The sequence below is a fragment of the Chamaea fasciata genome, unplaced genomic scaffold (genome assembly GCF_029207755.1).
Source record: "Chamaea fasciata isolate MVZ Bird 193981 ecotype frontalis unplaced genomic scaffold, bChaFas1.0.hap1 SCAF_17, whole genome shotgun sequence".
Lineage (NCBI taxonomy): Eukaryota > Metazoa > Chordata > Aves > Passeriformes > Sylviidae > Chamaea > Chamaea fasciata.
This window is the reverse complement of record NW_027094102.1, coordinates 500,718-528,414: the sequence shown is the minus strand read 5'-3', so window position 1 is coordinate 528,414 and position 27,697 is coordinate 500,718. Positions and strand designations below refer to the sequence as shown.

The window sequence follows — 27,697 nt, the reverse complement described above, 5'->3', positions numbered from 1 at the left end:
AAATTTAGTATTACCATTTATTGGTGACAAACACTACGTTTTACTTACATTCCATGGGGAGAAAAAATTCCAGCGTAAACAATGAACGGAAGCAGTACTGAACTCGCGCAGCTATCGTGCTGTACCTGGACCAATGCAAACCTCAGCGCGCACCCACCGTGCGCAGGAACACAACATCAAAAGCAACACAGTTATATATAAACATAGGTAATTTTTTTCAGCCCTACATGGAGATGTAATTAAACAGTATAAAGCACTCAAGGAAAATCAATCTGCGGTTTTATATGCACTACATTGAGATCATATCCTGTACTGTAGTGAGCTGTGAGCCACCGGCACGCAGTCCCTAAAACACAGCTCGGAGATCACTGAAAGCCACGTTGCATTCGAGTTCCCCTACCCCACACTCAAGAAAACTAGAAATTAACCAAAAAATGATCAAACCGAGTTTAAAATTCCTAAAGTGTTTAAATTCATTCAACCATTGGATAATTAGGGTTGCTTTGCGAAAATATGGGGCTTTTTTAAAACGGTGGGACACAGCCTGTTTCCAGTGAAACGCTGCTATTCCAATAAAACCAAAATAACCACATACATGGATATGATCTTCCCAAGTTAGTTCACAGGTAACATGTCAGTCTCAGAAGACAAAGTTTCTAAACTGTGCTATGGTTCTAGATACAATTAAGAAACTTTTAAATGAAAAATTTATAGTGTCCTTTCAATCAAAACAACATAATGAAACTAAAAATGTATCACTGTTTGAAGAAAAAGCAACAGTTATGATTTAGACACTACAGTAGGTTGTAGAGACTGTAGCACTCCAACAGTTAGGTTACATTAAGAGGAAGCATTTGATTTTCTCTGGTGCTTTCAGGTTTGGGTTCAGTCAAGAGCCTGTTTCAGGCAGTGCTGTCCAGTGTTTGTCCCAAAGGGTTTGCGCTCGCCGGTTTGAGGAGAGGGTCACTTTCCATTTCTTGTTTCACACATCTGAAGTCAGAAAACACCTGTTACTTAGGAGACAAAACACTATTTCCACCAATACGATGCTTTAAATTGGATACAAATAATTAGATGTGCATTTAACGATCTGTTACCATGTAACTGCCCCAATTTTTAATCAATCAGCATTTTGTTAATTTGCCCCACCACTGTCGATTTGAAACCTTATTATCTCAATGAGAGGGTCAGCTTCCTCTCCTTCCAAACCCAGCCAGGGGAATAATTTGGGCCCTCTCCATGTTTCTGCTGAAAATGAGCTTTGACCCCTGCACACCCCTTTCCCTGTGGCACACCAGGTTGCAAGAGAGAGGAGCTGGCAGCCCAAGCCCACTGCAGAGCCCCATCCTTACAGAGAAATGGGAAGGGGCAGCTGAGCTCAGGGAGGCCAGAGCTGGCACGCTGGGCTGGGGTCACACCACAGCCACCACACCTCACCCACTCATCCTGCTCACTGCTTCGCCTTCAACACATGAAAGCCACAGCTGCATCATCCAACCCTCCCCCTGGTGCTGCTGGAGGGCAAAGAGCCCCTGGCATTTCAACCCTTCTCCCAAATCAACCCCCTCTCATGTTATTTGTCTAAAAACTCTCATAATTCGCATCAGTGCGAGGGAAGTTGGTGGGAACCACTCACACAGACATTGGTCCATTTCCTGTCCTTGGCATCTCTGTGGTTTGTTGGTCCAACTCAGACAGCAACTTTAAAATATTCAGTGCAGCCTGGAGAGAAGAGAGAGCACTCAGCAATGCAGCCCCTGGCCAGTTCAGTAACTCAGTGAAAACACTCACTTAACCCAAACAAACGTTCTTATTTTGGCAATATTTTTAAAGAATTTTTTAAGTTCCACAGTTATGGGGGAAAATGCAAAGGTGTAGAATTTCATCTTGCTCCATTAAACAGCTGGATGGCGCTGTGACTGGGGACTCCCACTGCGCCTGTTCCAGCACTGGGGAAAACTAACACACCAGGACTAGCAACAGCAAGGAAAGAGACACTAAATCAGCAACAGCTCAAACTGTGCAGAGCTTAAGACACAGGACAGAAAAATGCACAGACCCAGGGTCCTTTTCCAAAAAGGAAAACAAGTGACACAGGAATCAAAAATACATCACAGGTGGAGCCCAGATGACTGCAGCAGGGTCAGTGTGACACGGCTCAGGCCAAGCTCAGTCCCCTCCCTTGAGAACTGGCTTTTCTCTCCACTTCATTCAGACCAACTTCAGGTGCAGCTTTCCTGCAGATCCCTGATCCTGGCACGTGCCTCAGCTGAACCCTGAACTGAGGAGGGGCTCACAGGGACCCCAGTCAGTGTTCAAGCTCCAAACCAGCTGCTCTTTCCCCTTCTCCCCCCTGCCCTGACCCCTGTGCTCGGTGTGACAGGAGCTCTGCACAGCAGAATGTAGAGATGGGCACGAAAATGTCCAAAGAACAACGAAATCTGCATCCAGTTGTGTCCATTAGGAAAGTACTGCAATAGCTTTTAGTACAAAAATCAGGTTTTCTGAAGTGTTTTCACATATTGCAAATGATTCCTTCAGGCTGCTGCACTCAGCTAACCTCTTGAGCCAAAAAGGAGAAGAATAATTCCCCTGAAGGGGAGCAGGCAGGGAACATCCTACCAGCTCCACCTAAAGTCTTTTACAGCTGAAGTCCCCTGCAGGTTTCACTATAGCAGGCTCATTCTTTCAAAAAGAAATATTTCAGCCACTGGTAATAAAAAGCCTTTATTAAAAAGGGAGCTGAACAGATTTAGAGTGTCTCTTACTATCCAGTGCTGAACTGCATTTCCTCCATGGGGGATTCCACCCCCACAGCAAGAGTGGGGACGTGAGCCCCAGTGTCACAGCTCCCAGTGAAACACCAGCCCATTCTGGCAGAATAAGGAAATGAGCTGAGATTTCAGAGTGGGGACAGGAGCCCCAGTGTCACAGCTCCCAGTGAAACACCAGCCCATTCTGGCAGAATAAGGAAATGAGCTGAGATTTCAGAGTGGGGACGTGAGCCCCAGTGTCACAGATCCCAGTGAAACACCAGCCCATTCTGGCACAATAAGGAAATGAGCTGAGATTTCAGAGTGGGGACAGGAGCCCCAGTGTCACAGCTCCCAGTGAAACACCAGCCCATTCTGGCAGAACAAGGAAATCAGCTGAGAGGCTGTTAGGTTTGCACGTTCCTTTCTGTGCACGTTCTGTCACGGGCTCGTGCAAATACTGTCAAGATGAAGCAAATGTGCTTTTTGTCAACCAAAACTGTGACTGTATGCTCAGCATATTTAGCGTTATTTAGATTAGATTCTGATAGTATTAATCATTATTTCTGCAACCAGTGAAATATTAGACAAAAATTAGCCAGGGAACTGTAGAACATCTAATTGCTCCCAGCAGTGACACAAAACCTCGGTCTCCCCTCACAAAGCCCCCGGAGCAGCATTTCAGCAATGTCCCTCATACCATGTCGTGGCAAGACTCCACATCCTTTCCAATCCCATGGCTGATCAGCGGTGGCTGAGAGGAACAGTTTATAAGAGATACAAACTCGTTCTTGTTATTTTTTGGAAAGTCTTTATATTCAACCTGAAGAAAAGAGAAGGATTTGTTTCTTCTCAGTTAACCAAGTACAGCAAGTGTATCACAACTGCTACAGATTATTTGCCCATATATGAAGCTGAGCCCTTCTTCTCATCATTCTCTCAGTCACCAGAGCCACTCTGAAGTTCAACCTCACTTACAATGCTGTTTAGTACTCACGAGAGCTTGGCAAGGCTCCTGAATGCAAGAGGCTGCCTAATAATGATTGTTACTGGAACCTTCATTCTGATCACTGCTGCCTGCTTTTCAAATTTCTATACTGTGATTTTTGATCCACTGGGCTCATCTGTCACATGAATGTAAGAACTTAATGCAATTCTCATTAGAGGGAGCAAACGTAAGAAAATGCAGAGCCTACAGTAAATGTTAATGTATGACAGATGAGTGAAAAAACCTGATTTCCCATCAGCCAAGTTCAAGTCCACACTGTCTTCCTACATCAGGACAATTTTCAGAAAATGCTTCTTTAATTTTGTTTTTCCAAGGCCTCAGAGCAGCACTGAATTGGGGCTGAGAATCGTACAGAAATGCGCGTTTAAAAATTAAATTTACAAAGGTGTAACATTTGGTAGGTGTCACGGGTGAAGTGAAACTGTTACAGGAGTTTCAGCGGGCTCGGGACTCACGTCTCGCCAGCAGGACTACAAAGCTTTTGAACGAACCAAAGGTCAGAGCAGCTTTGAAGACGCCTTGCCAAGCTGCACACTCACCTGGATTCCTTGCACGTTGGAAAGGTAGTCCAGCTGCTCGGAGGGCCTGGTGAGGGGCCCGTGGGGGACGTGTCCTGAGGAGTTGCTGCTCTTCAGGATGGTCTCAGCCGTGGGAGAGGTGCCCCCGTAGAGCAGCTCGCGGGCGATCATCGCCGTCACCGTGGCCTTGGCGGGGTTGGGGGCTGCCCGGCTGAACTCTTTGGTGTGGTGTCCTTGGTTGGCCCCCACAGCCTGTGCAACCTCGGGGACCATGGGGAGGATTCCAGCAGGGAGCTGCTGATGGCTGAGATAAGGCATCCTAAACTCATCTTCTTTATTACCTGGGAGGAGAGAGGTGCACACTGAAGAGCTGCTGTTTGAGAGTCCTCCTGCAGGCACACACAGGCACAAAAAGTCACTTTGGAAAATAGCAATTCGTTTCAAATTACTTCTGAAATACTAACAAACTCGGTAAGCTCAACCAGCCTTTGGAGGGTCAGAGCTCCAGCATCACTGAGACAGAGTTTTCTGACTCAATTACTGACTCAGTGCAACACCTGCTTCTGCCAAAGGGAGCACCTTTACCTCCAGGAGGGGCTGCTCCAGGTCAGTCAAGCTGCAATTGTATTCTAGATCTATCTTTGGCTTTCAGAATTTTTTATTCCATCATTTAAAGCGTAGGAGAGCCAATAAGGAAACCACAGAATGGCCAGAGCCACCAGTGAATGATGTAAAGAGAGTGACAGTCCACAAAGTTTAAAATGGACATTGTGAGAACAAGCAGGTAGGAAAGGTAAGATGGAAGGTTAGCACCAAGAGGCAAGGCTATTTACAGCAAACATCCAGCCACAGTCAGTTGACAGCAGTTTGCTGACACTGGGGTGTAAATTAGATTAAAGAGGGATAAGAACGGCTTTTTAAGGGGAACTCACACAGAGCTACAGGTGAAACTTGCACAGGTGTGCTCGAGAGAGGAGGGGAAGACAGTGCCACCAAAATAAACCAAGGAGTCATTTTTATGGCAGAACAGATTAATGAATTTCTGCAGGGTTGAACTGTTCCAAGTCTAAGGATGAAAACCACAATTTGCAGATGGAAGAAAGCAGGGACAGCAAAATCTGAATAGGAAGTCAGGAAGTTTACCTAAGATCTTACGGATGCAGTACTAATGTCCAAGTCAATTCCAACTTACTGCAACTCAAACAGCAGAGTTACATTAAACGCAGCAAGTACCTGGAACGTGCTCCCTGGAGAGCAATCTGTGATGGACAAACTTTCGGGATGACACTCCAGAGAGCAATGTCCGTGCAAGGTCTGGGGCCTTCTGGATCCAGCCTGCCACGCTGGGAGTGAGCACCACAACCATTCGGTGCCTGAGACAAGGGCAGGCACAGCTCCTGCCCTCAGCACCAGACAGCAGGCACAGACTGAGCTGGCTCTGGACAAGGCCATCCCTTCCCTCTCCACCTCTGCCTGAGCTTGAGCACTGAGTACTGACACCTTCCTCATCCTCATGCCAGGAACAGGGGCCTCGGGGGCAACGGGCTCTCTGGGGTTTGAACCAAACCTTTCCAAGGGCTCCATCTGCACAGCCCTGCTCACCCCGGAGCGCTGCGTGGCACTGCTGAGGGGATGGGAACAGAGCTGGCACCCCAGCAGGGCCCTGCTGCTTTCACCAGGGTACTCACTAGCTGAAGTCTCTTCAGAGCCCGGCTCAAAGAAGGTTACTTTTCTTCCATCACCTGGTTTCTTCACTGGGGTCTTAAAAATAAAAGGGAAAGAACTCAGACACACAATATCCCTTTAGAAATTTTTCTCCCTAAAATTTTAAAGTTTTCAAGATGCGGGTGATCCGACCACCCAAAATTTTACTGAACAAGTTACTATTCATAAAGATCAATATTTACACTGCTATCAAGAAAAGAGAAGTTCAGTGATTCTTATTCATTGAAGGCCTAAAACTACCACACCCCAGAGAAGTGGTCTCGGGAACACAGCTACTCACAAGTAGGGCCCAGAATAAAGGCAGGTGAACTGCCTCTAGCCCCTGGGACTGCTGAGGGAGCACACCAGACACACACGAGCACGTGCATGAAGAGGAGAAAACCAACCCTGGATTGGCTGGGTTTGTGAACTCCCTGAGTCACAGAACACAGGGCTCCTTCCCTAAGGGACCCAGAGACACCCCACGGACTCTGCACTGCAGCTGTGACAAGGCTGTGCAGAACCATTGCTGACAGAGAACTGTAGCCCACAGGTCTGCCAGGACCAGCACATCCATTATCACAGGTTCTGGGACGTTTCGTAAAGCAGGAATACATTCATTTATCCTTCTGATGAGACTCTGATTTACTTGAACACTCAAACACTTCATGGATCCAGAACACGGGATATTTAGTATTTTTTCAGAGAGTACTTCCCTCAACACGATTGTTTCCTGGCTAGGGCAGAGGGAATGAACTTCCTACCCTGTCACTGCCTTGCAAAGCTGCTTCTGTCCAGCTTAGCCTTTGCTGCAGCATTAACCAGCTGCTGCTTCAAGACTCACCTTCTCTTCTGTCTTTAATGCTGGTTTTGGAGGCTGAGGTTGAGGGACTTTGAAACCTAAAATTTCCAACATATTTTCAGCTGCATTGCGTTTAGCAACTTTTTTGTTCGTGCCCATTCCTTCAGCTGTGTGTACGCCAACTTTCACCTGGACAGAAGAGGAAGAAAATTTAATTCTTAAGCAGTAGTATGGAGATTCCCTTATTAATCATCTGTGTCTCCAGCACGCCCTGACACACAAAACAGCTCAAGTGATTATTGTTCTAAGCAAGTTGTCATTTATCATCAATAATCATTGGCCTTCAACCACAAAAAAGCCAAGCAGAAGTCACACAAAGTTTTGTATTTCATCACCTCAGCTGGAGTACCCAGGGTTGTTGTGTATTGTGTATTAACACTAACCCAGGGTAGTGTTCATAAATCCTACATTACAAAATATAAGCAGGTATCTCCTAGCAGAATATTAATACTCCTGATAACTAAAACATTAGGCAGTTACAACAGACTACTGGTGCTGCGTGCAGTTTTTTTTTTTTTAAATGACTAAGATCATTTTTCTTGAACCTTTATCCTCTGTGAATGGGGCCCATTAGGTATTTTGTTAAGTCATGTCATGGAAGTCTCTTAACTCTGTATATCACAATGACAACCTGATTGCCATAAGGAAAAAAAAAAAGAGATGCCAGACAAACCCGCAGGTGTGTGCAATGGTCACAGCCCCAGGTGTGCAATGCCCACAGCCCCAGCCCCAGGTGTGTGCAATGGTCACAGCCCCAGGTGTGCAATGCCCACAGCCCCAGCCCCAGGTGTGTGCAATGGTCACAGCCCCAGGTGTGCAATGCCCACAGCCCCAGCCCCAGGTGTGCGCAATGGTCACAGCCCCAGGTGTGCAATGCTCATCCCCCAGGTGTACAATGCCCCCAGCCCCAGTCCCAGGTGTGCAATGCTCACCCCCCAGGTGTGCAATGTCCCCAGCCCCAGGTGTGCAATGCTCACCCCCCAGGTGTGCAATGTCCCCAGCCCCAGGTGTGCAATGGTCACCCCCCAGGTGTGCAGTGCTCAGCCCCCAGGTGTGCACTCCCACCCACCTGCATGACGAACTCCCTGCGCCGGGGCAGCCCACGCTCTGTGATCAGCATGTACTCGGGTTCCTTCTCCTTCTTGGCCTGCTGTATCTGGGCAAGTCTGCTAATGGGATTCATTCCTTGACCATATTCTGGACTTGTTTGCAGCTACGCAGAACAGTGTTTAGGAAATAAGCCAAACTTCGTGAGTATTTGGTTGAATAGACAAAATGCAGCATGCCACTGAATTAATTAATCTCTACATTTTAAAAACACTGAAATAAAAGCTGCTTAATCAAACACTGTCAGAGCCAAAGAGAAATAATGAATTTATTTGGCTCCACTGCCACACTTGACCACATGTAACCTACCCTGCTAATAGCTTTACAAATTCTAATCCTGCTATATTAGGAGGGACAAGCTCGCAGGAGAATTTGTACAAGTAAAATCAAGCAAAACCCAAAGCTGTAAAGTCTGAGGCTTGAAAGTCAGAGCTTGATCTTTATGTGCTGCTCTTTCCTTTCTAAGGCTTCTCTTTCCTCCTGAATTTACTGATAACTGCAGCAGAAGTGGTGTCAGACCCCACTGGCGTGGGGACAAAGTTCCAGCTCATTTGTGGCACCACAGGGCTGCTAAAGGCTGAGCAGCTGAAGGGTGTGTGTAGCTGACTCAGAAAGGTCTCTCTGATGATTATTTGCACAGTCAAATTTCCAACCCTTTCCCCCTTACCTTCACTATTGATTTTGTTTTCTTTTTGATTCGTGGCTTCATTTTCTCAACCGTAGGAAGGGGAGGCAATTTTTTCAGTTCTTCTAGGACTGCTATTGCAGCGTTTTTCTTTGAGATCTTCTTGCTCTTTCCTTCACCTTCACCCATGAATTCTCCAACTGATACCTTGGTTACAAAACTCTTCATATGGGGGGGACCACTTTCCTTGGTCACCTGTTTCAGAGGGAAAAACTGAGTGAAAGCGTGATAAACACTTATTAAAAATGGCAGGGCACATTGTTTATAGCAAACTTCTCTCAAGAACTAAGGACAAAGAGATCTGAGACTCTCATACAATCCAAAAAGCAAATCATACTCACTCTAATGACATATTCCCACCCAACTAAGCATACACTTTTAAAAGATCAGATGCAGTAAACAATATTTACACGAGTCATTAACCCATCTTATTGAATTTACTGATTTACTGTTTCAGTATAAAAATAGGACTCTTCTATTTCACCAGCGTGTACTTCCCCACAGCTAACAGCATATCATTAAATACACCATGGTACAGTAATAAAACATTACAGAGAAAGCAGCTCTTTGGGATCCAGCACTTCAGTCCAGAAATTCTGATTTCTGAACTCTGAAGTTCTGAAGAATTCTGGAGACATCTAAGAGATAGCTGCCTGCTACAGATTTAGGCTTTTAACTCCATTCACAACACATCATACTCCAAAATATCCACATAGTCAAAAAGTAAGAGTTAATTAAGAGCTTCCACCCACAACTGGCTTGTGTGACAGTGTATTTTTACCAGTGATGCTCAGGCTAATCTGCAATAATTGAAAGTTTCATGTAAAATTTCACAGAACAGATTCAGAAGCAATTTAGTTACACACAATTGCATTTTCTTACAATAATAATTCAGATAGTTGGCTTAAATGTTACTCTGCCAGCTCAGGAAAGCAGCACGATAAATTAGTATTTTAGTGAAGAAGAGATGCTCCTGTGGAAGCTCCTGATTTGAGATAACTGAAATGACCAAGGAGGGGTAAAGAGGCAGCAAGCAGCCAGGCCAAAGGGAAAGGAAAGTCAGAGGCACATGAGGTCACCTCATGGCAAGAAAAGAAACCTACTGGTGAGATTCTGCACTCGTGGGTAGTCCAGATCAGTGCTTAATTAAGCAAATACTTCCATATGTGTCTTTCAGAGTGAGCTCTACTCTTTTGCCTCGACTCTGCACTTCCCTGGTCTAGCCATTAATGCAGGGTTGTGTTTTGGCTCTTCACTGTAATAAGTTTGGTGGTTTTTTTTCAAAAAGCTCAGGGAAAAAAGATTGCACAGACAACCAGAGCGTAGATGTTCACTCCATGTGATCATTTTAGGGCATGAATTTGTGAACAGGTGGATTTTTCTTTTTTCTTCCCTTTACCATATAAACTCCCAGACTATCAGGGTGACCATCAAAGGTGAAAGAGTATTCACAACTAACAAGACATGTTAAAAGTCAGTTGTTTGGGTTATCTAGGAGAGACTCAACTCAACGTGTACCCTTAATAGTCTAACGAAAACAAATCTAGAGCTTGTAAAGTAAACATACCTCAAAATTCACAGGCAAGTTCCTTTTAAGTGCAATCTCAAAAACTTGGCTTATTTCAGATTTATTGAGATTTTCATCATCTGGTTCTTTTCCGTTAACCTAAAAGAAGCATACTCTATTTAAAATAAAGATCCTATTAAATTGAATTTTATCCATTCAACCACTTTACTGAACTCTCCAAATTCTAAGTACTCTAACCTTTACTGCCATGTTACATGAATGTGGAGAAATGCAGCCCACATCCTACAGAACTGAACCTTAAGCAGCTCATTAAGGTGTGTGTGTAAAAAGCTTTCCAACCTTCATATTTTCATGTGCTCATTACAAGAAAGAACAAATGGAATAAGGGCCAATAGGCTTAAAAGTGTGTTTACAGAAAACAAAATCGAAGTGCGGCATGCACTGATTTCCAAATGGAAGTACCTTTATGAAATACAACTTTCATATACTGATTGGACATTTGCACCAAAAGCACTAAGACAGGATCAGGTAAGAGAAAGGGCAGGAAAAATAAAGATTCTGAGAGTGGGACCAATGTGAATGAGGGATGGCTGACGAGCCCCTGGCACAGGCCTGGCTCTCCACACACTCCCCCGTAAGTGCTTCACCTGCAGCTTCGTTTCCTCTTGTCAGGAACATCCCATGAGGAGCTTGCCCTAAACCAAAGGCTGACCATCTCTGAGAACTCAAACCTGCTGGGACAACAGTGCCAGGGAAGCTTTCCTGCAGGCACATCAGTGTATCTCCAGGTCGAACTCCGACTGGAATCCCAAACTGCTGCCATCAGCGTGAGCTAAGGCATGTCAACAGCAGCAGAGAAATTTTAGGACTAGGCAGTGATATTGGAAGGATTATGATAAAGATGAACAACAGCAATATCACTGATCGTATCATGCCACAATACTAGTCATGCAACCAGGTAATAGAAATGATTTCAGTATCTTACTGGAGCAGCAGCAGGGGAGCTGAGCTAGAGAGTTTTCACAGACTAACACTTGTTGGATGGCAGGGAGCATCCCCCGTGTCTGCTGCTAACAGGTCAGTGTAAAACAGGAAGAATTTTTTTCCTCCCAGCAGTTAAGCCAGGCTGGAACCCCGAGGAGGTGCTGCCCAGAGCTGCACTGGGGAACCACAGCCTGAGCCCGGCCCTCCACACTGAGGGCACAAAGAGCACCTCATGCTCACCAAGGGAGCTGGCAACAAACACAGGAGCAAATTCGGAGGCGAAATTACAATTCTTGCCTAAGAACAATGCCAGGAAGCCCAGCTGTCCATGTTTCCTAAGCTTGAAGTCAATGCTTTATCACCTCCCTCTGAGTATCCCACGTAACCCTGTCCTGCTCCTTCACCAGCCACACTGCAGGTCCCTGGGAGCTCTCCCACCACAGCCAAGCTCCAACACTCAGCCCAGCTCCTCAGGCAGGGCTTGGTCCAGCCGAGAGCCAGCATTATTACACCTTTTTGCCAGTATTATTACATGGCTTTTGCCAGTATTATTACACCTTTTTTCCTGCCACTTGCCCCGAGATCTGCAGCCCGAAAAGGTGTGGGAAATGGTCACTCCTTCCCTTAAAGACTTATCATTTTACTCAATGATTTCTTTTTTGAATCGCAGGATCATTTACATTGGAAAAGATCTCTAAGATCATTGATCACACACACACAAACGGGATACACCAAAACAACTACATTTAAAAGGAAAATTACTGGCAGCATCAAATGGCTGTTAGGAGTATCAGGATTATGTCTGCTGCCGAGATCTTCACTTGCCTCTTGCACAGAGGCATTTCAACAGCATCTCTCCTGAGCTGGCACTCCCGTACCCTCCCAGGCCCTTGCCCCACTGGATGCAGGAATGAGCAGGGTTCACTCAGCACCACAACCTCCCTCGCTCCACCTTCACCTTGGCTACGGTGAAACGCTGCGACAGAAACAATTCCCTCCGACATTCCTAAAACTACAACAGTTCAAAGTCAAAAATACCAATGAATTTAAGTACCAAACTTTAAATGAAACCTTGATTACCCAAGCACTTGTTGTAAACCAGCACTCCCCGTTCCCACTCTCCTCCCCCTAAGCTGCATCTCCTACTCTTCCTTCTACAGACAAGTCAAATATAAATTGAAAAATGAAATGACAAATGCAGTTTTCTCAGGGCTAAGACACCATTCAGATCCTGGTTTATTAATAAAATAATTCTCACAGTCTCTTGCATCATTACTTCCTCGACCTCTGGCTTTACACCCCTCACAGAGAATGAGACGTCCTACAACCGCAGTTTGTCCTGAAGACCTCACATTACCCAACTCCAAAACACAACTGTCGACATTTTCAGAAAGCGGCCTGTACTGCAGCATCTCTAAAACAGTGAACAGAGGATAATCCAGTGACATGTGAGCCCCGCAGAGCTGGCCCCGCAGAGCAGGGCCCCCGGGAGCAGCTCACCTGTCAGCAGGGTGGTGCAAAGAGGGGATGCTCTGCACCACTGGCACAGAACCGTATTCCAGGATTTGGGGCTCCCAGCACTGAAGGGGAACGTCCTCCTCTGCTTTGGCCTCTCCTGCATGAAGAGCGGCCGGCCCCTGGCCACGCTCGGGCAGTCACCAGTTCAGGTTTCAGTGCAGGGCTCAGCCCCAGCCCCAGCATCACTCTTTTCCCAACAGCACCTGTAATCCCCGGCAGCCTCTATCTTCCAGCCTGCATTCCTCCAGGAGAGCCTTCCCTTACCTGGAGCACCTTCATCAGCGCCTCCCAGGCCTGTTCCCTGAACTCAGACCCCGAGCTTCTGCCCCAGTGCCTGGGCAATGCCCACTCCCACACACACCAAGGCTGAACTCAGCGTCCCTTGGCTTCCCGTCTCCTCAGGCCTCCTGCTCTGCCCCTCCCGGGAGTCCCCAGACACCTTTCTCTCAGTCTGGGCCCCCTTGTTACCTTCTTGTCCAATTCCTCATCCTCCTTCTTTCCCAGCACAGGGCCAGAGTGCACACCCAGCAGGTTTCCCCACCGCCCAGGCCCAAGTCCCAGCCCTGTCCTTGCCCCAGGCAGACAACACACAGCAGGGGCTGCAGGCTCCCCCCAGCCCGGCACAAAACAGCCCCTGTGCCCACTGCCAGACCTCCTGCCCACAGCCACCCCACGAAAAAGCACGACAAACAGCAACAGTACTGCAACCGAAAGTGCTGGGCAGCCAGAAATATACGAAGGGATAAAATCTGACTTCTTATATTCCTGTCAAAACGTGTGCAGAATCAACTGCCTCCGTGCATTTCCTGCCCTTCTAGAACCTCCATGGTTCTTTCCAAAATCATGTAGGAGTTTGTCCCAGGAAGGAAATCTGTGCCTGAGTTTCATGTTGCCCATTCAAGCACTTCTTCAGAGGTGTGTGTGTGTGATCTGTACCTGGCAAGATATTAATTCCTATCTATGCTTCCAGTGCTCATCCCTGACAGAGATCTACAGCATTGCTGTGGGAAAATATGACAGTAAGAAATTAACATAACTTCATCTGGGAAAACTCCAGTTCCACAGAAATTTATGCTTTTAAATCCAAGTGTATCTATTGGCACAAGTAAGTCACCACTGCTACACAGAAATAAATTTCCCAACTGTCCTCTTCCTCAAGGTAAAAATCTACAGGAATATCCCAGTTTATCCTGGAAATTTATGCTTACAACAGTGGATTAATTCCCACCTCTGGTTTCTCAGGCAAGGGCTCATTCTGCAGAACTTTCAGAGCTTTAGCAGCTGCATCATGCTTAGCAGCTTGTCTTGTTCTTCCCTTCCCATGAAACTGCTGCCCTCCAATCGAAAGCTCCACTTGATAAAGTAAAGGCCCAACAGGAAATGGGTAAAAGTACCTGCAAAGAGAGAGGAAAATAAGCAAACGATTTGGCCCACAAAGCAAACAGACACCTAAGTCAGGTGTAGGCCAATCTCCTGGCTATCAGTACCCACACCAGCACTAGTTTTAAAAAGCCAAATTTTGATTTAGAGCCTAAAAGAATTTCGTGAGCTACCTTTGAAACAAATAGTGACATTCCTCGCTTTACACTAGGAACACATTTCTGACCAAGTGTTACACAAGGACAACATAACCATGATTCTATGGACTTGGCAGGCCAGGAAGTTTGGAGTTTTAAATTCCTATGCCTATACAAAATTCCTTAAATTGCAACTTTCATTTAAATAGTTTCAGAAGAAGCATCAAACTGTTTCTTCACTTCTGCTTTTACAGAAAGGAAATGCAAGAAACATTTCCCTAAGATTTAGTTATTTGCTTAATGAAGCTGGCCATACCTGAACGCTCTCAAAAACACTCCAGCTTTCTGTCCAGCTCCCTTCGCCCCACCCCAAAGAAATCAAGAGCTGGGAGGAAGGCAAGTTCCAGATATTGGCATACTACAGGAATTGGAGATATTGGTGCCTGTAATACGCCAGTATCTGTAATTGGCATGTTACAGATATCGGCACCTGTAACGTTACAGGCAAGACACAGACATGGCACAGATATTATTAACAGACAGAGCACAGACAGAGCACAGACAGAGCACAGACAGAGCACAGACAGAGCACAGGTACTGGTGAGTCCACTTGTCCCCAGCCCTGCTCGCAGCCGCGTGTCTCTGGCGGGGGCTCAGGGGCAGCCCAGACGTACCGTGGGGGGTAGGTGCCCCCTCGCATGGTGTAGTTGTAGGTGGATCTCATCCCCGTGTAGGGGTCGATGGGTTTGTACATGGGCTTCTTCCCCAGCTTCATGCAAAGGGCATTCAGCTCCACCGTGGGGGTCACACTGTCTGCAGAGAAAGGAACACAGAGCCTTGTCCAGCTGTCACGAGCAACTGAGGCAATTTCAACTCTCACTGCTGGCTCCCAGCAAGCAAAAATGAGCCCGGCTTTTGCCACATGCAGCATCTTAAACGACTGAGTTCCAAACAGAACTGCTAACGAACAAAAGAGAGGAGAAGTCTACATGATGCACATTAGAGCAGCCTAGTACAGTTGTGACAAATCCTGTTACAAAAAAAGTGAATTTGCTGGGAGATCTTTCTGGATTTGTTTGGGGGGGGTTATCATTTTGCTTTTCATTTCCGAAGCTGCTCATTTACCTACATTTAAAGAGTATCTAACAAAGTGCAGACAAAGAATTTTCTGCAGGAAAGAAATTTCTCCAAATATACTTTTAAGCTGCCAGACATGCTACCTCCCTTCTGTGTCTCTTGCTTACTGAGAATGACCAGACGTTTCTCTGTCCTCAGTGACCTAAGAAGGGTTTCTGTGACTCTTCACTCTCAAATTGCAACTGGCCTTGTCAAAAGGCAGCAAATTGCTACTGAGGGCTAAAACACTTCTCTCAGTGTTGTGGGCATGAAGAACTGACTCCCAGTCCATCCTCACTGCAGAAAGAACAGCCAGTAAGAGTCATTTTTTCTCCCACAGGTCTCACTGGCTCAGAAATCAGCCGTACTCCAGTACAGGAGCTCTGGCGTAATTGCCAAAAGAAAATGACCCATGGAACAGATGCACGGACAAAATAAGGACTTGCTAGCTGACAACTGCCATTGTTCAACAGGCAGAATCACAGTTTTTATTCATCCTATGCAACTTCAATACATACCAAAAGCAGAAGGTGCATTCTGTCTGTGCATTATTACTTTAAACCAGCTTGTTGTGGCATATACCTGGATTCTTGCCTTCACTACGAGATGGGCGAGCCGTAGGCTTAGGGAACTTTGTCCCTTCCAAAGCTTTGGCAGCTGCTGCATGTTGAGCTTTTTTAATACTTGTTCCTTCAGCTTCCCAGTGCTGGTCCCCGAGAGTCAGCTGCACTGTAAACACCTCAAAACCACAAACAGGCGTTTTGTAAGAAGCTGCTACAGAATTGATGTAGTTTATTAGTCCCTCTCACACTCAACAATGAGTCTTTCAGTGATGCACAAGCTGAGAATATGGTCACCCAAGCTCTCCTCAACTCCCATGTCATCTCCAGATTTCCATCACTTTGGACACCAACAGGATTTTCCCATTTACTGAACTAAGAATTTCACAGCAATTGCAGCTGGCTGGTAGCCTGCCAGAGATCTGACAGGCTAAAAACTCAGAGCAGCGTGGGGAGAGGGGGGAGCCCCAGGAGAGCTGCTGTGCCCGTGGCACTGAACAGCAGACTGGGAACTCACCCTTCTCTGTGACACAACTCCCCTCCTGCTTCAACCCTCTGAAAGGGTCATTAGAGGTATTTTTAGCAGTTTGGAGAAAGTCAGGTTCACACTGTACCACAAAAGCTTCCACATGCCCACAGGTGAATGAAACACAATTGAAGAGATGGTTCTGAATGTCACTCCAAGAGTTTTTGTAAATGTCAACCCCTTCACACCTTGAAGCTGCTGTGACATTTCGGGAACACAACTTTTTATTTCCTAGGTACCAGCTTCACGCTTCCCTGCCACTGGTGCTACGGGGGGCTCCCCTTTCCTCCCCACAACTCTGGATTGTCTTGCACCAAAACCACACACACCCCTTCCCACTCCTGCAGGGGAAGCAGCAGCAGCAGCAGCAGCAAGGAACTGGTATGAACATTTACCTTGGAATGAGCTGGACCTTGCTCACTCAGAAGCTTATACTCAGGCTGAATCTTGTTGAAACGGGCTAATTCATTCACAAGACACATGGGGGTTTTCTCTTTGGGGTTTGCCATGTTTGAGGGAGCTGAAAGGTCACATGAGATCAGATAAACGAACTGATAACTGTGAACTCTACCACAAATTTTAATTGAAAAAAAAAAATCTCAGTGGCTTAGCATCTGGTTGTCTGCAATGCCGGAACAGAGAGCTTTGCTCACTGGCCAAACTGAAAACAATCTACTGAACTTTGGGATTTCCAAGCAATGGTCATGCCTACAAAGCACCGTTACATTTAAGGTTCTGATGCAAGCCAGAAGACTCCTGCATACAGCTCACTTCTTATCTAGAACCTGTCGATGACAAATCTCCCAATTATTCCTCATTATCACCTGCACTGAACAATTTCAAAAATTCACGTTATTTCATTTCCCTCCTCCTGTTTCCCCCTATTAGCTATATTTTATTACCCTCTACTTGTTCTATCCCATTTTTAGCATAATATATTCAAATAATAAATTAGTATAATCTATTTCATTAATAAATTAATTAAAATAATTAATACAGTTAATTAAACTGGTCATAAAAGAACTAAAGATACCAGAACTAAAACAAACTACTCCAGACAACACTTTTTCATATTTAAAACAAACTACCGGTAGAAAAGATTGATAGTAATGTTTCAAAAATTTAACATCATACAATTAAAAATATTCTTTACTATTACAAACACATCAATTAATTTGCTGGAACTTTATGTCAAAGTATGCTTCTACCTGTCTCCAACAGATTTCATTCCACAGTTGGCTAAATATTACTTTTAAACTACGTGTAGGTGCAAGACATCAGGAATATATCATGGCAAGCTATAAGGATTAAAAATATAAACAGTTCCTGACCCTCTGTCTTACCTGCAGCTGCATTGGTGGATGTAACTGAAGCAGAGGGCAAAGCAGAGTTCTGGATGGGTCTGCCTGCATTTTCAGAGGGCAAAGAACTGGTGGTGGAAGGAATACTCAAAGGCTGTGAGAGAGATGGGTTTTTATTCAGTATTTGGCTCCCTGCAAGGGCAGCAGAAGGATTCTGAATCTGAACTTGAGACATGTTCACTTCCAACCAGAGCAGATTACTGGAGGCAAACAGCTTTGAACGCAGGCAAACTCCAATTTTGGAAACCAAATTGCTGACCTAAAATGCAAAGATGAAAAATAGATTATACGAAATATTTAGCATTCTCCAACAACCTACTGAAATTATTCCTCCATCAGCAAAAAGGGAAACAGTGTTCAACCAAGCCCCCATTGTTCCCCTTTAGGCCAGGGAGCCCCCCACACAGCCAGTCTGCGGAGCACAGCTCCGTGCCCCAGCGTGTTTGACGCTTCTTTCAGGCACAGAACTTTAGTTCTGCTTGTTCTTTACTGTCCACCTCTTTCCTCCACAACTGAATCCACTTAGGAAGCAAATCCTGCTACTTACACCCAGAGCCACTGGTTATGCACTGAGCAAAGAGCAACTTCCACGGGCAAATGACATTTCATGCGTTCCACCATTTGAGGTTCAATTTGTTCACTTGGAGGCCATGAAATAAATGCAGTCTTCACCAAAAAACCCCAACCATTTAGAGAATCCATCCTTTATTATTACCACAGAGTTTTCCCCCAGGATCACCAAGGCACTCATGAGGGGAAAAAGCTGGAGGCCAGCAGGAAATGCTGAAGTAGCTCTGGCTGGGAAGAGCAAAGGTGTAAGAGTCCACAAACTCGATCAGCTACAAGCATTCTGAGGGTTACTTCCATTTAAAAGTCAGGACATGTCTCAGGCACAGCTCAAGCATCAGTTTGGAGTCACTTGGCTCTGCAGCCCCACAAACAGGTGCAGGAAGTGTCCTGGGCACCTGTGGCCATTTCACAGCCCTGGGGCAGGGCTGGGACGGATCCTCCCTCTGCTGACAAACCAGGATTGCATTTCTCTTACACATGGAGGCAAAATTATCTCCATGTTCAGCCAGGGGAACCTAAATAGACACCAACAGGTCAGCTGTCCATATCCACTTACAAGCCACTTGTCTATTTATTTATTAAAAATACATTTTACAGCCAAGCAAACCCGTTTCACACACAAAGGCGCTCACACACGCACACCTGTCACCTGCAGACCTGATTAGGGCAGCAAACAAAGGTTTCTTCTTTCCTAACTCGTAGGCGAAAAGGAGAAATCACTGCCCCAGCCACCACAGGGGCTGTTAGCAGCAACACAGCCCCACCAGTGCCCTGTGAGCTCCAAATTCTGGACCTGGGAATGCATCTCCAAATGTGAGAGCAGCAGCAATGAGTCACAGGGAAGTTTTTAGCCAGTTACTGACAAAACAAGCCCGAGAGGAGAACCTAAATTAATACATTCATGGACAGAAAGATTCCATTATTTATTAAATAAGAGGTAAGAACCTACTGCGAAACAACAGACACACCACCAAATTTACCATCTGGAGTATTTTCACTTTGGAAAAAAAATCAAAAACACGTCAGACTTATCATACCACCACCCGGATAACTTTGTTTTTACGAGAGGGCAAAACCAGTCCAGGTCTCTTTAGTCCAGAGGACACGTATGCAGATTATACTCAAAACAAATCCCGTATTTGACTTCTAAATTTGCAGCAGTTACACGCTGGGTGCACTGTAACCGTGAGAGTGCCACCACAATGTCTGCAGGACCCCTGAGAAACTGTGAGACAAAGAGGGAAACATTGAGAGGAAGCCTCCAGGGTAATACCCTTACAACCACCAAGTTCCATTCCCAAGAGCATCGCTAGAATCACCGCAGATTTTCAGAGACAACACAGCAACAGTGACTGCCTGGCAAGGACTAGAGCAAAGTGCTGCAGCTGAAGAAAGGCAGAGGAGAGCCCAGCTGGCCCCAGCAGAGCTCCTGTGCCCCCAACAGCTCTGGGGACCCCAGGGCACGTCCCACCGCTGCAGACAAGTGGCTCCAGAGAACACTGACCAAACAAACCGGGGTGCGTGTCTGCACACACAGCCCCCGTGCAGTGACACTCCCTGGGGCGCGCTTCGCCCCCAGAAATTCTGAACACACTGAAATGCAAAGCTCAGGAGTCACTGAGCTAACCAAAGAAATAAAAAAGACACGAGCGTGGCCACTCCACTCAGCCAAAAAGGAATTAAGATCGTCATTTATGAAAGAATGTAAAAGTTTTAGATAGAAGTTTTCCTGGGGGTTTTTTGCGTTATACTCCACACAGGAGTTGCAGACAGAAGCCAGAAGACCAAACAAAAATCAAATACTTCCTGTGGATAGTCACGTTTTACCACAGCTTGTCATTTTTGGAATGCAACGCAAATAGAAAGGTAAGAAACTTCAAGGTTTTAAGTAAGTTTCCAGTACCTTTGGGAGATCCAGAGAGTGAAGATTTGTATTTAGTTCTAAATAGGATATTTATGATGGAGAATGCCTAAAAGAAAAAACAGAGAGTTAGCATTTTGCCTCCTAAAGACACAAAAAAATCTTGTGTAGAGAATGTGTCACCCTGCACTGAGTCTGCCCCACCTGTGTGACCACGAGGACTTGTATGAGCCCTCCACTAGCACTGACAAACTGCTCAACACAGCTGCTTCTCCGAGCAGAATTCCAGCCCAATCCAAGGATTTCCCTGCTCCTTCCCCAGCCCCAAGGGATGTTTCTCCCCCAAGCAGCAGAATCTCACAACAGTGCTCACTGCAGAGCTGCAGGAGTCTCTTGCCAATTCTCCTTCCTCCGGAGAGCCCCAGAGACCAGCTCCCAAAATCAGACCCAACCTTCCTTCACAAGCCACGAGCTGAGAAACTCTGGTGGCTCTTGTCTCAAAAACCGATACAAATTCTACCTTTCGGCTGCACTTCCAATCTAGTGATTTCACTTACAAATAGGCTAAAACCATTTCGGAATAAAACCATCTCAGGGCTGCGTATGAAACCTGTCACTGCACGGACTGCTCTAAATGGAAATCAAAACCTATTTTATTCTGCTTACAAATATAGCGCAAAGTGTTTAATCCTGCTTTTCCATGCCTAAGCCAACTGCGTGCAGATGCCAGCAACATCACTCCCGGCCACAAAACGGGGGAGAGCTCAGCCTTGGTGAGGGTGAGCGGAGGACAGAGCATCTCCTTCAGACAGGCACTTCCAGCCCGCAGGCTGAGCCCCAGGACTGCGGTGGCAGCTCTCCTGTGGCACAGAGGAGGACGCAGGGCCCCGGCCAGGCTCCACACCTGCTGCTCACCAGCAGGAGCATTACAGCCAGCTCAACTTCTCTTCCCGAGGGTTTTCTGGAGGCTGAACTAAGCACCCGAGACACAAGGAAACGGATCACATCTGCAGGCAGGGTCAAGGCCAAGCTGCGCAAAGACAAGAGAACTTTCTGCCCCCGCCGGTCCCGGCTGCCCGGCCAAGAACGAGCCCCCTGCGCCGGGCAGGAGCAGCGGCAGGGGCTGGGCAGGCACCGCAGGCACACAGCGCCGATGGCAGCGGCAGCGAGCAGCCGCAGCAGCCCCGGCGCCCAGCACAGGCTGCTGCTGCCAGCCTGCGAAGGAAAAGGGCTGCCCGTGCCGGGCTGCAGCCACAGCAACCTGGGCACGGGCTCCACGGCCCTGCCCTGCCCTGCCCGAGCCCCCAGCTGCAGCCCTGCACTGACCCCGAGCCCTCAGCTGCAGCCCTGCACTGACCCCGAGCCCCCAGCTGCAGCCCTGCCCTGCCCTGCCCGAGCCCCCAGCTGCAGCCCTGCACTGACCCCGAGCCCTCAGCTGCAGCCCTGCACTGACCCGAGCCCCCAGCTGCAGCCCTGCACTGACCCCGAGCCCCCAGCTGCAGCCCTGCCCTGACCCCGAGCCCTCAGCTGCAGCCCTGCACTGACCCGAGCCCCCAGCTGCAGCCCTGCACTGACCCCGAGCCCTCAGCTGCAGCCCTGCACTGACCCGAGCCCTCAGCTGCAGCCCTGCACTGACCCCGAGCCCTCAGCTGCAGCCCTGCACTGACCCGAGCCCCCAGCTGCAGCCCTGCACTGACCCGAGCCCCCAGCTGCAGCCCTGCACTGACCCCGAGCCCTCAGCTGCAGCCCTGCACTGACCCGAGCCCTCAGCTGCAGCCCTGCCCTGCCCGAGCCCCCAGCTGCAGCCCTGCACTGACCCGAGCCCTCAGCTGCAGCCCTGCACTGACCCGAGCCCCCAGCTGCAGCCCTGCACTGACCCGAGCCCTCAGCTGCAGCCCTGCACTGACCCCGAGCCCCCAGCTGCAGCCCTGCACACATCTGCACTCCCTGCAAAGCAGCAAGAGCCCAGGACACTCGGCCTCAGAGAAACAGAACCTAGGGGAAAACGGATCTGAGCTTGTGTGCTCTGGAGAGGGGAGGGATGGCTGGGGCCTGAGAAGCAGCAGCTCAGGTACTTGAAAGGATGCTTGAGTGGAAAAGAACAATCTGTTCTCTATGGTCAAGGTGACAGGACGAGAGGCGAAGGGCTCAAAACGCATCAGGAAGACCATCCCTGACAGCCAGACTGCAGTGGCCGCTCGGAGACGGAGGGTTCCCTGGCTGCGGACAGGCTGCAGGTCCTTGCAGACGCGCAGGAGGATGAGGATGAGGAGGGCACCGCGGAGGGAGGATGGAGCCCTTCCCTCCGCGCTCTGGGGCTGCCCTCCCAGCACTGCCCACGCTCCTGGGCACCTGGAGCAGCACTTTCCACCTGTCCAGCCAAGGGCCACCAGCGGCTGGCGGTGTGACAGCAGCTCTGGTCACCTGTCCAGCCAAGGGCCACCAGCGGCTGGCGGTGTGACACCAGCTCTGGTCACCTCTCCAGCCAAGGGCCACCAGGGGCTGGCGGTGTGACACCAGCTCTGGTCACCTCTCCAGCCAAGGGCCACCAGCGGCTGGCGGTGTGACAGCAGCTCTGGTCACCTCTCTGCCCGAGGGCCACCAGCGGCTGGCGGTGTGACAGCAGCTCTGGTCACCTCTCTGCCCGAGGGCCACCAGCGGCTGGCGGTGTGACAGCAGCTCTGGTCACCTCTCTGCCCGAGGGCCACCAGGGGCTGGCGGTGTGACAGCAGCTCTGGTCACCTCTCCAGCCAAGGGCCACCAGCGGCTGGCGGTGTGACAACAGCTCTGGTCACCTCTCCAGCCAAGGGCCACCAGGGGCTGGCGGTGTGACAGCAGCTCTGGTCACCTCTCCAGCCAAGGGCCACCAGGGGCTGGCGGTGTGACAGCAGCTCTGGTCACCTCTCCAGCCAAGGGCCACCAGGGGCTGGCGGTGTGACAGCAGCTCTGGTCACCTCTCCAGCCGAGGGCCACCAGCGGCTGGCGGTGTGACAGCAGCTCTGGTCACCTCTCCAGCCAAGGGCCACCAGCGGCTGGCGGTGTGACAACAGCTCTGGTCACCTGTCCAGCCAAGGGCCACCAGCGGCTGGCGGTGTGACAGCAGCTCTGGTCACCTCTCCAGCCAAGGGCCACCAGCGGCTGGCGGTGTGACAGCAGCTCTGGTCACCTCTCCAGCCAAGGGCCACCAGCGGCTGGCGGTGTGACAACAGCTCTGGTCACCTGTCCAGCCAAGGGCCACCAGCGGCTGGCGGTGTGACAGCAGCTCTGGTCACCTCTCCAGCCAAGGGCCACCAGCGGCTGGCGGTGTGACAGCAGCTCTGGTCACCTCTCCAGCCAAGGGCCACCAGGGGCTGGCGGTGTGACAACAGCTCTGGTCACCTCTCCAGCCAAGGGCCACCAGCGGCTGGCGGTGTGACAACAGCTCTGGTCACCTCTCCAGCCAAGGGCCACCAGGGGCTGGCGGTGTGACAGCAGCTCTGGTCACCTCTCCAGCCAAGGGCCACCAGGGGCTGGCGGTGTGACAACAGCTCTGGTCACCTCTCCAGCCAAGGGCCACCAGGGGCTGGCCGTGTGACAACAGCTCTGGTCACCTCTCCTCCCGAGGGCCACCAGCGGCTGGCGGTGTGACAACAGCTCTGGTCACCTCTCCAGCCAAGGGCCACCAGCGGCTGGCGGTGTGACAGCAGCTCTGGTCACCTCTCCAGCCGAGGGCCACCAGCGGCTGGCGGTGTGACAGCAGCTCTGGTCACCTCTCTGCCCGAGGGCCACCAGCGGCTGGCGGTGTGACAGCAGCTCTGGTCACCTCTCCAGCCGAGGGCCACCAGCGGCTGGCGGTGTGACAGCAGCTCTGGTCACCTCTCCAGCCAAGGGCCACCAGCGGCTGGCGGTGTGACAGCAGCTCGCAGCACAGCCCCTGGCCCGGGCTGGCCCGGGCGGGCTCTGCGCTCTGCCAAGCCCGGCCAGCACCGCAGACCGAGCCCTGCCGGGGCAGCCCCAGTGAAAGCACCGCCAGCACGGCGCACAGGGAGCTGTCCTGCTCCTCGGGGCCAGGTCGTGCCCTGCTGTGCCCCGTCCCCACCCCGGGCATGCCGCCAGCACAGCACCCGCCAGGGGAGCAGGACACGGGCCACACACCACCAGGGTCATTTTACAGGGGCTCCTGACAGCCCCAAACAACCGCCACGGGACAACACCCCAGAAGGAGGGTCGGGTCAGCACTGACCCTCCCCGGCCCCACGGGCTCTGGGGCATCAGCCGCCCCGGCAGCCGGAGCAGGGCACGGTGCCCCTTCCCCACCAACACCAGACTGCTCGCAGGCAGGCGAGTTCACTTCCCCTCAGCTCCCGACACCAGCCCCAGGCCCATCCGTGCCAAGGCCAGGGCACCAGGGCGGTCAGCTCCCACAGCCCCGAGCCCAGCCCTGCCCGAGCCCACGGGGCTGGGACAGGGACACGGCTCACGCCGCCAGGGAACGGCACAGGAACGCACCGGTGTTCACTCCTCAACACAACAGTGATCGCGACGACTCCCTCTCTCCGCCCGTTCTTAAAGAGTTTTAAATAACTCCAGTGTGGTGGCTGAGTCTCTTGTCCCACACTCAACTATTCGGAGGCACAAAAAATAAATATCGGCAAACTCCAGGGGATTTGCTGAGATGCTCAGTTACCTAAAATGCCTTTGAAAAACCCCCATGAGGGGTAGTTTGTAACGGACAGCAGAAAATCCTCAAGCTGCTGCAACAGTGTTTAAGAGCATCTATTCACAACTGCAAAGTCTAACCAAATGCCCACTATCCATCGAGAAACAAGGACTAAACTTTACAGGCTTAAGGCTATTTGCACAACATGTAAAACACTGGCTGAACAATGTTTTCTTCTTGGATAAATCTCCTGCAACACTTTCACAAGACAGGGTCCACCCCTAAAGTGACACTGTAGAAAAAGATGCTGCTCCTTTTGGTAAGGACACAAACTAAATACTGAACTAAACGCTAAGCAAAGCGGTCTGGGAGCCAAGATATGGCTCATTAATAAGAGAAGCTAAAATTTGAAAGTAAAAGCTGAAGGAAAAGAGGGAACTACCAACCACACGTACGAACCAGACAGCTCCAAACAGTGCAAAGTGATAAACTAGGAAATGATTTAATGGATAAACACCTGACTGTGTCCTTCCAGCCCAGTGCTGTGACAGAACAGTTCATGGATCTGGGCTTTTCCCTGCAGTAACCGGGTCACAGAGCCCAGAGAGCCCAGACACTGCCGAGAGCCCAGAGCCCTGCACTGCCCTGGGGCACCTCTGGTGAAATTGCCAACCCAGCAGAGGTCCTGCCAAAGGAACCGGGAAAAGCCTCTTGGAACGTTCACCTGTCTCCAAAACAAAGCTGCTGCTCCTCAGGAAGGTCTGAAAGGCACAAAGCAATTCCTGCTTTTGCTCTCACTTCGTACAGTCACACCACTTCAAATTTATTTCAACCTATGAATAATTCTGTCACACATTCTGACTGACTTGTACTGACAGTGAAAACATGACCCATGATGTCATGAAAAACTCTGAACAGAGTGGCGGCTTAAAATAACAATATAAAAAGGAATTGCTTCTGGCATGCATCCTTTCAGAAGAGTTTTGAAATAAGTTAGTGATCCAACTTCAGAAAACAGAAAATACAGTAAAAAATTCAGCCCCTGGGCTCCTTCTATTGTCATCAAGATGTGACAGACTTTCAGTGAACCTCTGCAAAAGTCAGAACAAAGACATTTGTTGCATGTATGAGATAATCAACAGCCAAACCAGAAATCACTTCATTACACTGCAGCCAGAGCTGTATCACCGGAACTCAAGTTCTCATGTCCAGTAGTACTGAAACAACCAACCCCAGAGCACGGCCTCCAGTCTGAGCAAGGGAACACCTGCACATTCCAGTTGGCAGAAACGACATTTTACAAATACACCATTCCAAAAGCAGACGACAGACTTCATTCGGGTATTTTATTTCACTGATATATGTGTGTGTATATATTCACCTAGCCTTCACTGACATTCCAAAGGATGTTCCTCCCGGGTCTGCCCCAAACCCGCCAGAAGAGCAACGACAAAACCACCCGGCAGGTGAAATAATGATAAAAACGCCCCTGGCATCGCCAGGGACAGCAGCCCCGGCCAGACAGCCCGGAGCTGCGGGGACAGACAGAGCCGGGGACAGCTCCACACGGAACTTGTTGCTTTCCACGCGGAAAACTCGTGTTGTGCTCAGGAGCCGGGACAGGCGGTGCCGGAGCCGGCGGGAACGAGGGGGAGCCGGGGCTGCCGTGCCGGGAGGGGCCGGGGCTGTCCCGGGGCTGTCCCCACGGCCCGGCCGGCCCGCAGGGGCTGCTGCTCGGCTCGGGCGCTCCGCGGGCACGGCCCGACCCGGCCCCGCCGCCCCCGGAGCCGGCGCGGGGATGGCGGGCAGGGGGAACGCGCCCCCCGCCCGCGGCCCCGCAGCGCCGCTGTCACGGCCCGGCCCGAGCCCTCCCCGCGCCGGGGGCGCCGGAGCCGGCCCGGCGCGGTCCGCTCCCCGCTCCCCGCTCCCCGCTCCCCGCCGGGCGCTCTCCCGGCCCCGCCGCCGCCGCAGCGGGCGGGGCCCGGCCGTGCGCGGGGTGAGCCCCGGGCCGGGAACGGGCGCCGGGCGAGCCCCGGACGGGCGGGGGGCTCCGGGCCGCCCCCTCCCCACGGCCCCGGCCCCGGCCCCGGCCCGGCGCGGGCCCGCCAGGCCCCGCCACCCCTCGCCCGCGGCCCCGCCGGCCCGGGCCGCCCGCGCCCCCTCACCTGCGCTGGGCTCGGCTCCGGGCCGGGGCGGGCGGGGGGCGCTCAGTCCATGGGCCGGGCGGGACCGGCGGGGCGGCACAGGGCAAACACCAAAGAGAATGAGCGGGGCGGCGCGGCCCGCCGGAACTGACGGCACCGCGCCGGGGGCGGGGCCTGCGCGCAGCCAATCGGCCGCGGGCGAGCCCCCGGCCGCACCGCCCCCCGCCGGGGCCCTGACCAATGGACGCGCGGCCCTGCCGGGAGCGCCGCCTCCTCCGCCGCGACTACGAGTTCCGGTGTGCTCCGCGCGAGGCGCAGAGCGGAAAACCACAGCTCCCGGCGTGCCCCGCGCGGGGCCGGGGCCGGGCGGGGCAGCTGCGGCCGCCGTCGCTTCCGGCCCCGCCCCTCCCGCCCCGGCCCCGCCCGTTCCCCGGCCCCGCCCCGGCCCCGCCCGTTCCCCCGGTGCCCGCGCGGCCTTTCCCCGCCCGGAGAGCGGCCACGCCAAACACAGAATACAGCTTTTCTCCCCGCTTCTCTGCGTCCCGGGAGAAGAACCGTGAGACGAGCGGGCACAGCCGTGCCGGGGGCGGTCACCAGCGGGGCCGGCGCAGGGCCGGGGCGGGATTTTCCTTTTTAACAGAGGAAAGTCCCACATCTCAAAACACGGGTGGGAAGGAAAAGTGGGTCCAGCTGTAGGAAGACCCACAGGGAGTCCCGGTAACGTCGGACCTGCAG

At 50.6% G+C, this 27,697-nt stretch overlaps 1 protein-coding gene across 8 annotated transcripts; it reads right to left on the bottom strand.

The window, feature by feature from the left end:
• Nucleotides 1-3: 3 nt before the first annotated feature.
• Nucleotides 4-27,099, bottom strand: STAU1 (staufen double-stranded RNA binding protein 1). Of its 8 annotated transcripts, none has more exons than XM_066198834.1 (16): nt 26,984-27,099; nt 20,222-20,288; nt 17,731-18,007; nt 16,783-16,907; nt 15,884-16,040; nt 14,860-14,998; nt 13,897-14,062; nt 10,206-10,304; nt 8,621-8,851; nt 7,916-8,059; nt 6,829-6,975; nt 5,969-6,041; nt 4,302-4,669; nt 3,454-3,576; nt 1,637-1,722; nt 4-976 (listed from the first exon to the last, which is right to left on the bottom strand). In XM_066198834.1, exons 3-16 carry the CDS (start codon nt 17,921-17,923, stop codon nt 964-966), a joined length of 2,064 nt encoding a protein of 687 aa, XP_066054931.1. In that variant the 5' UTR covers nt 17,924-18,007; nt 20,222-20,288; nt 26,984-27,099; the 3' UTR covers nt 4-963. The 8 variants fall into 8 exon arrangements, with proteins under 8 accessions (XP_066054931.1, XP_066054926.1, XP_066054929.1 ...); XM_066198829.1 differs by having other exon boundaries at nt 4-990; nt 26,984-27,097; XM_066198832.1 differs by having other exon boundaries at nt 4-990; nt 4,302-4,621; nt 26,984-27,096.
• Nucleotides 27,100-27,697: the final 598 nt, after the last annotated feature.

What these genes read in the sequence shown, in the direction of transcription:
- STAU1 (XM_066198829.1), bottom strand. Translation starts at nt 17,923, where the DNA reads ATGTCTCAAGTTCAGATTCAGAATCCTTCTGCTGCCCTTGCAGGGAGC. An exon ending in CCAACGTGCAAGGAATCCAG is followed by an intron (nt 3,577 to 4,301) that starts GTGAGTGTGCAG and finishes TCTTTTCTTCAG; the next exon opens with GTTGAATATAAAGACTTTCC. An exon ending in GGAAATGGACCAATGTCTGT is followed by an intron (nt 991 to 1,636) that starts GTGAGTGGTTCC and finishes TTCTGACTTCAG; the next exon opens with ATGTGTGAAACAAGAAATGG.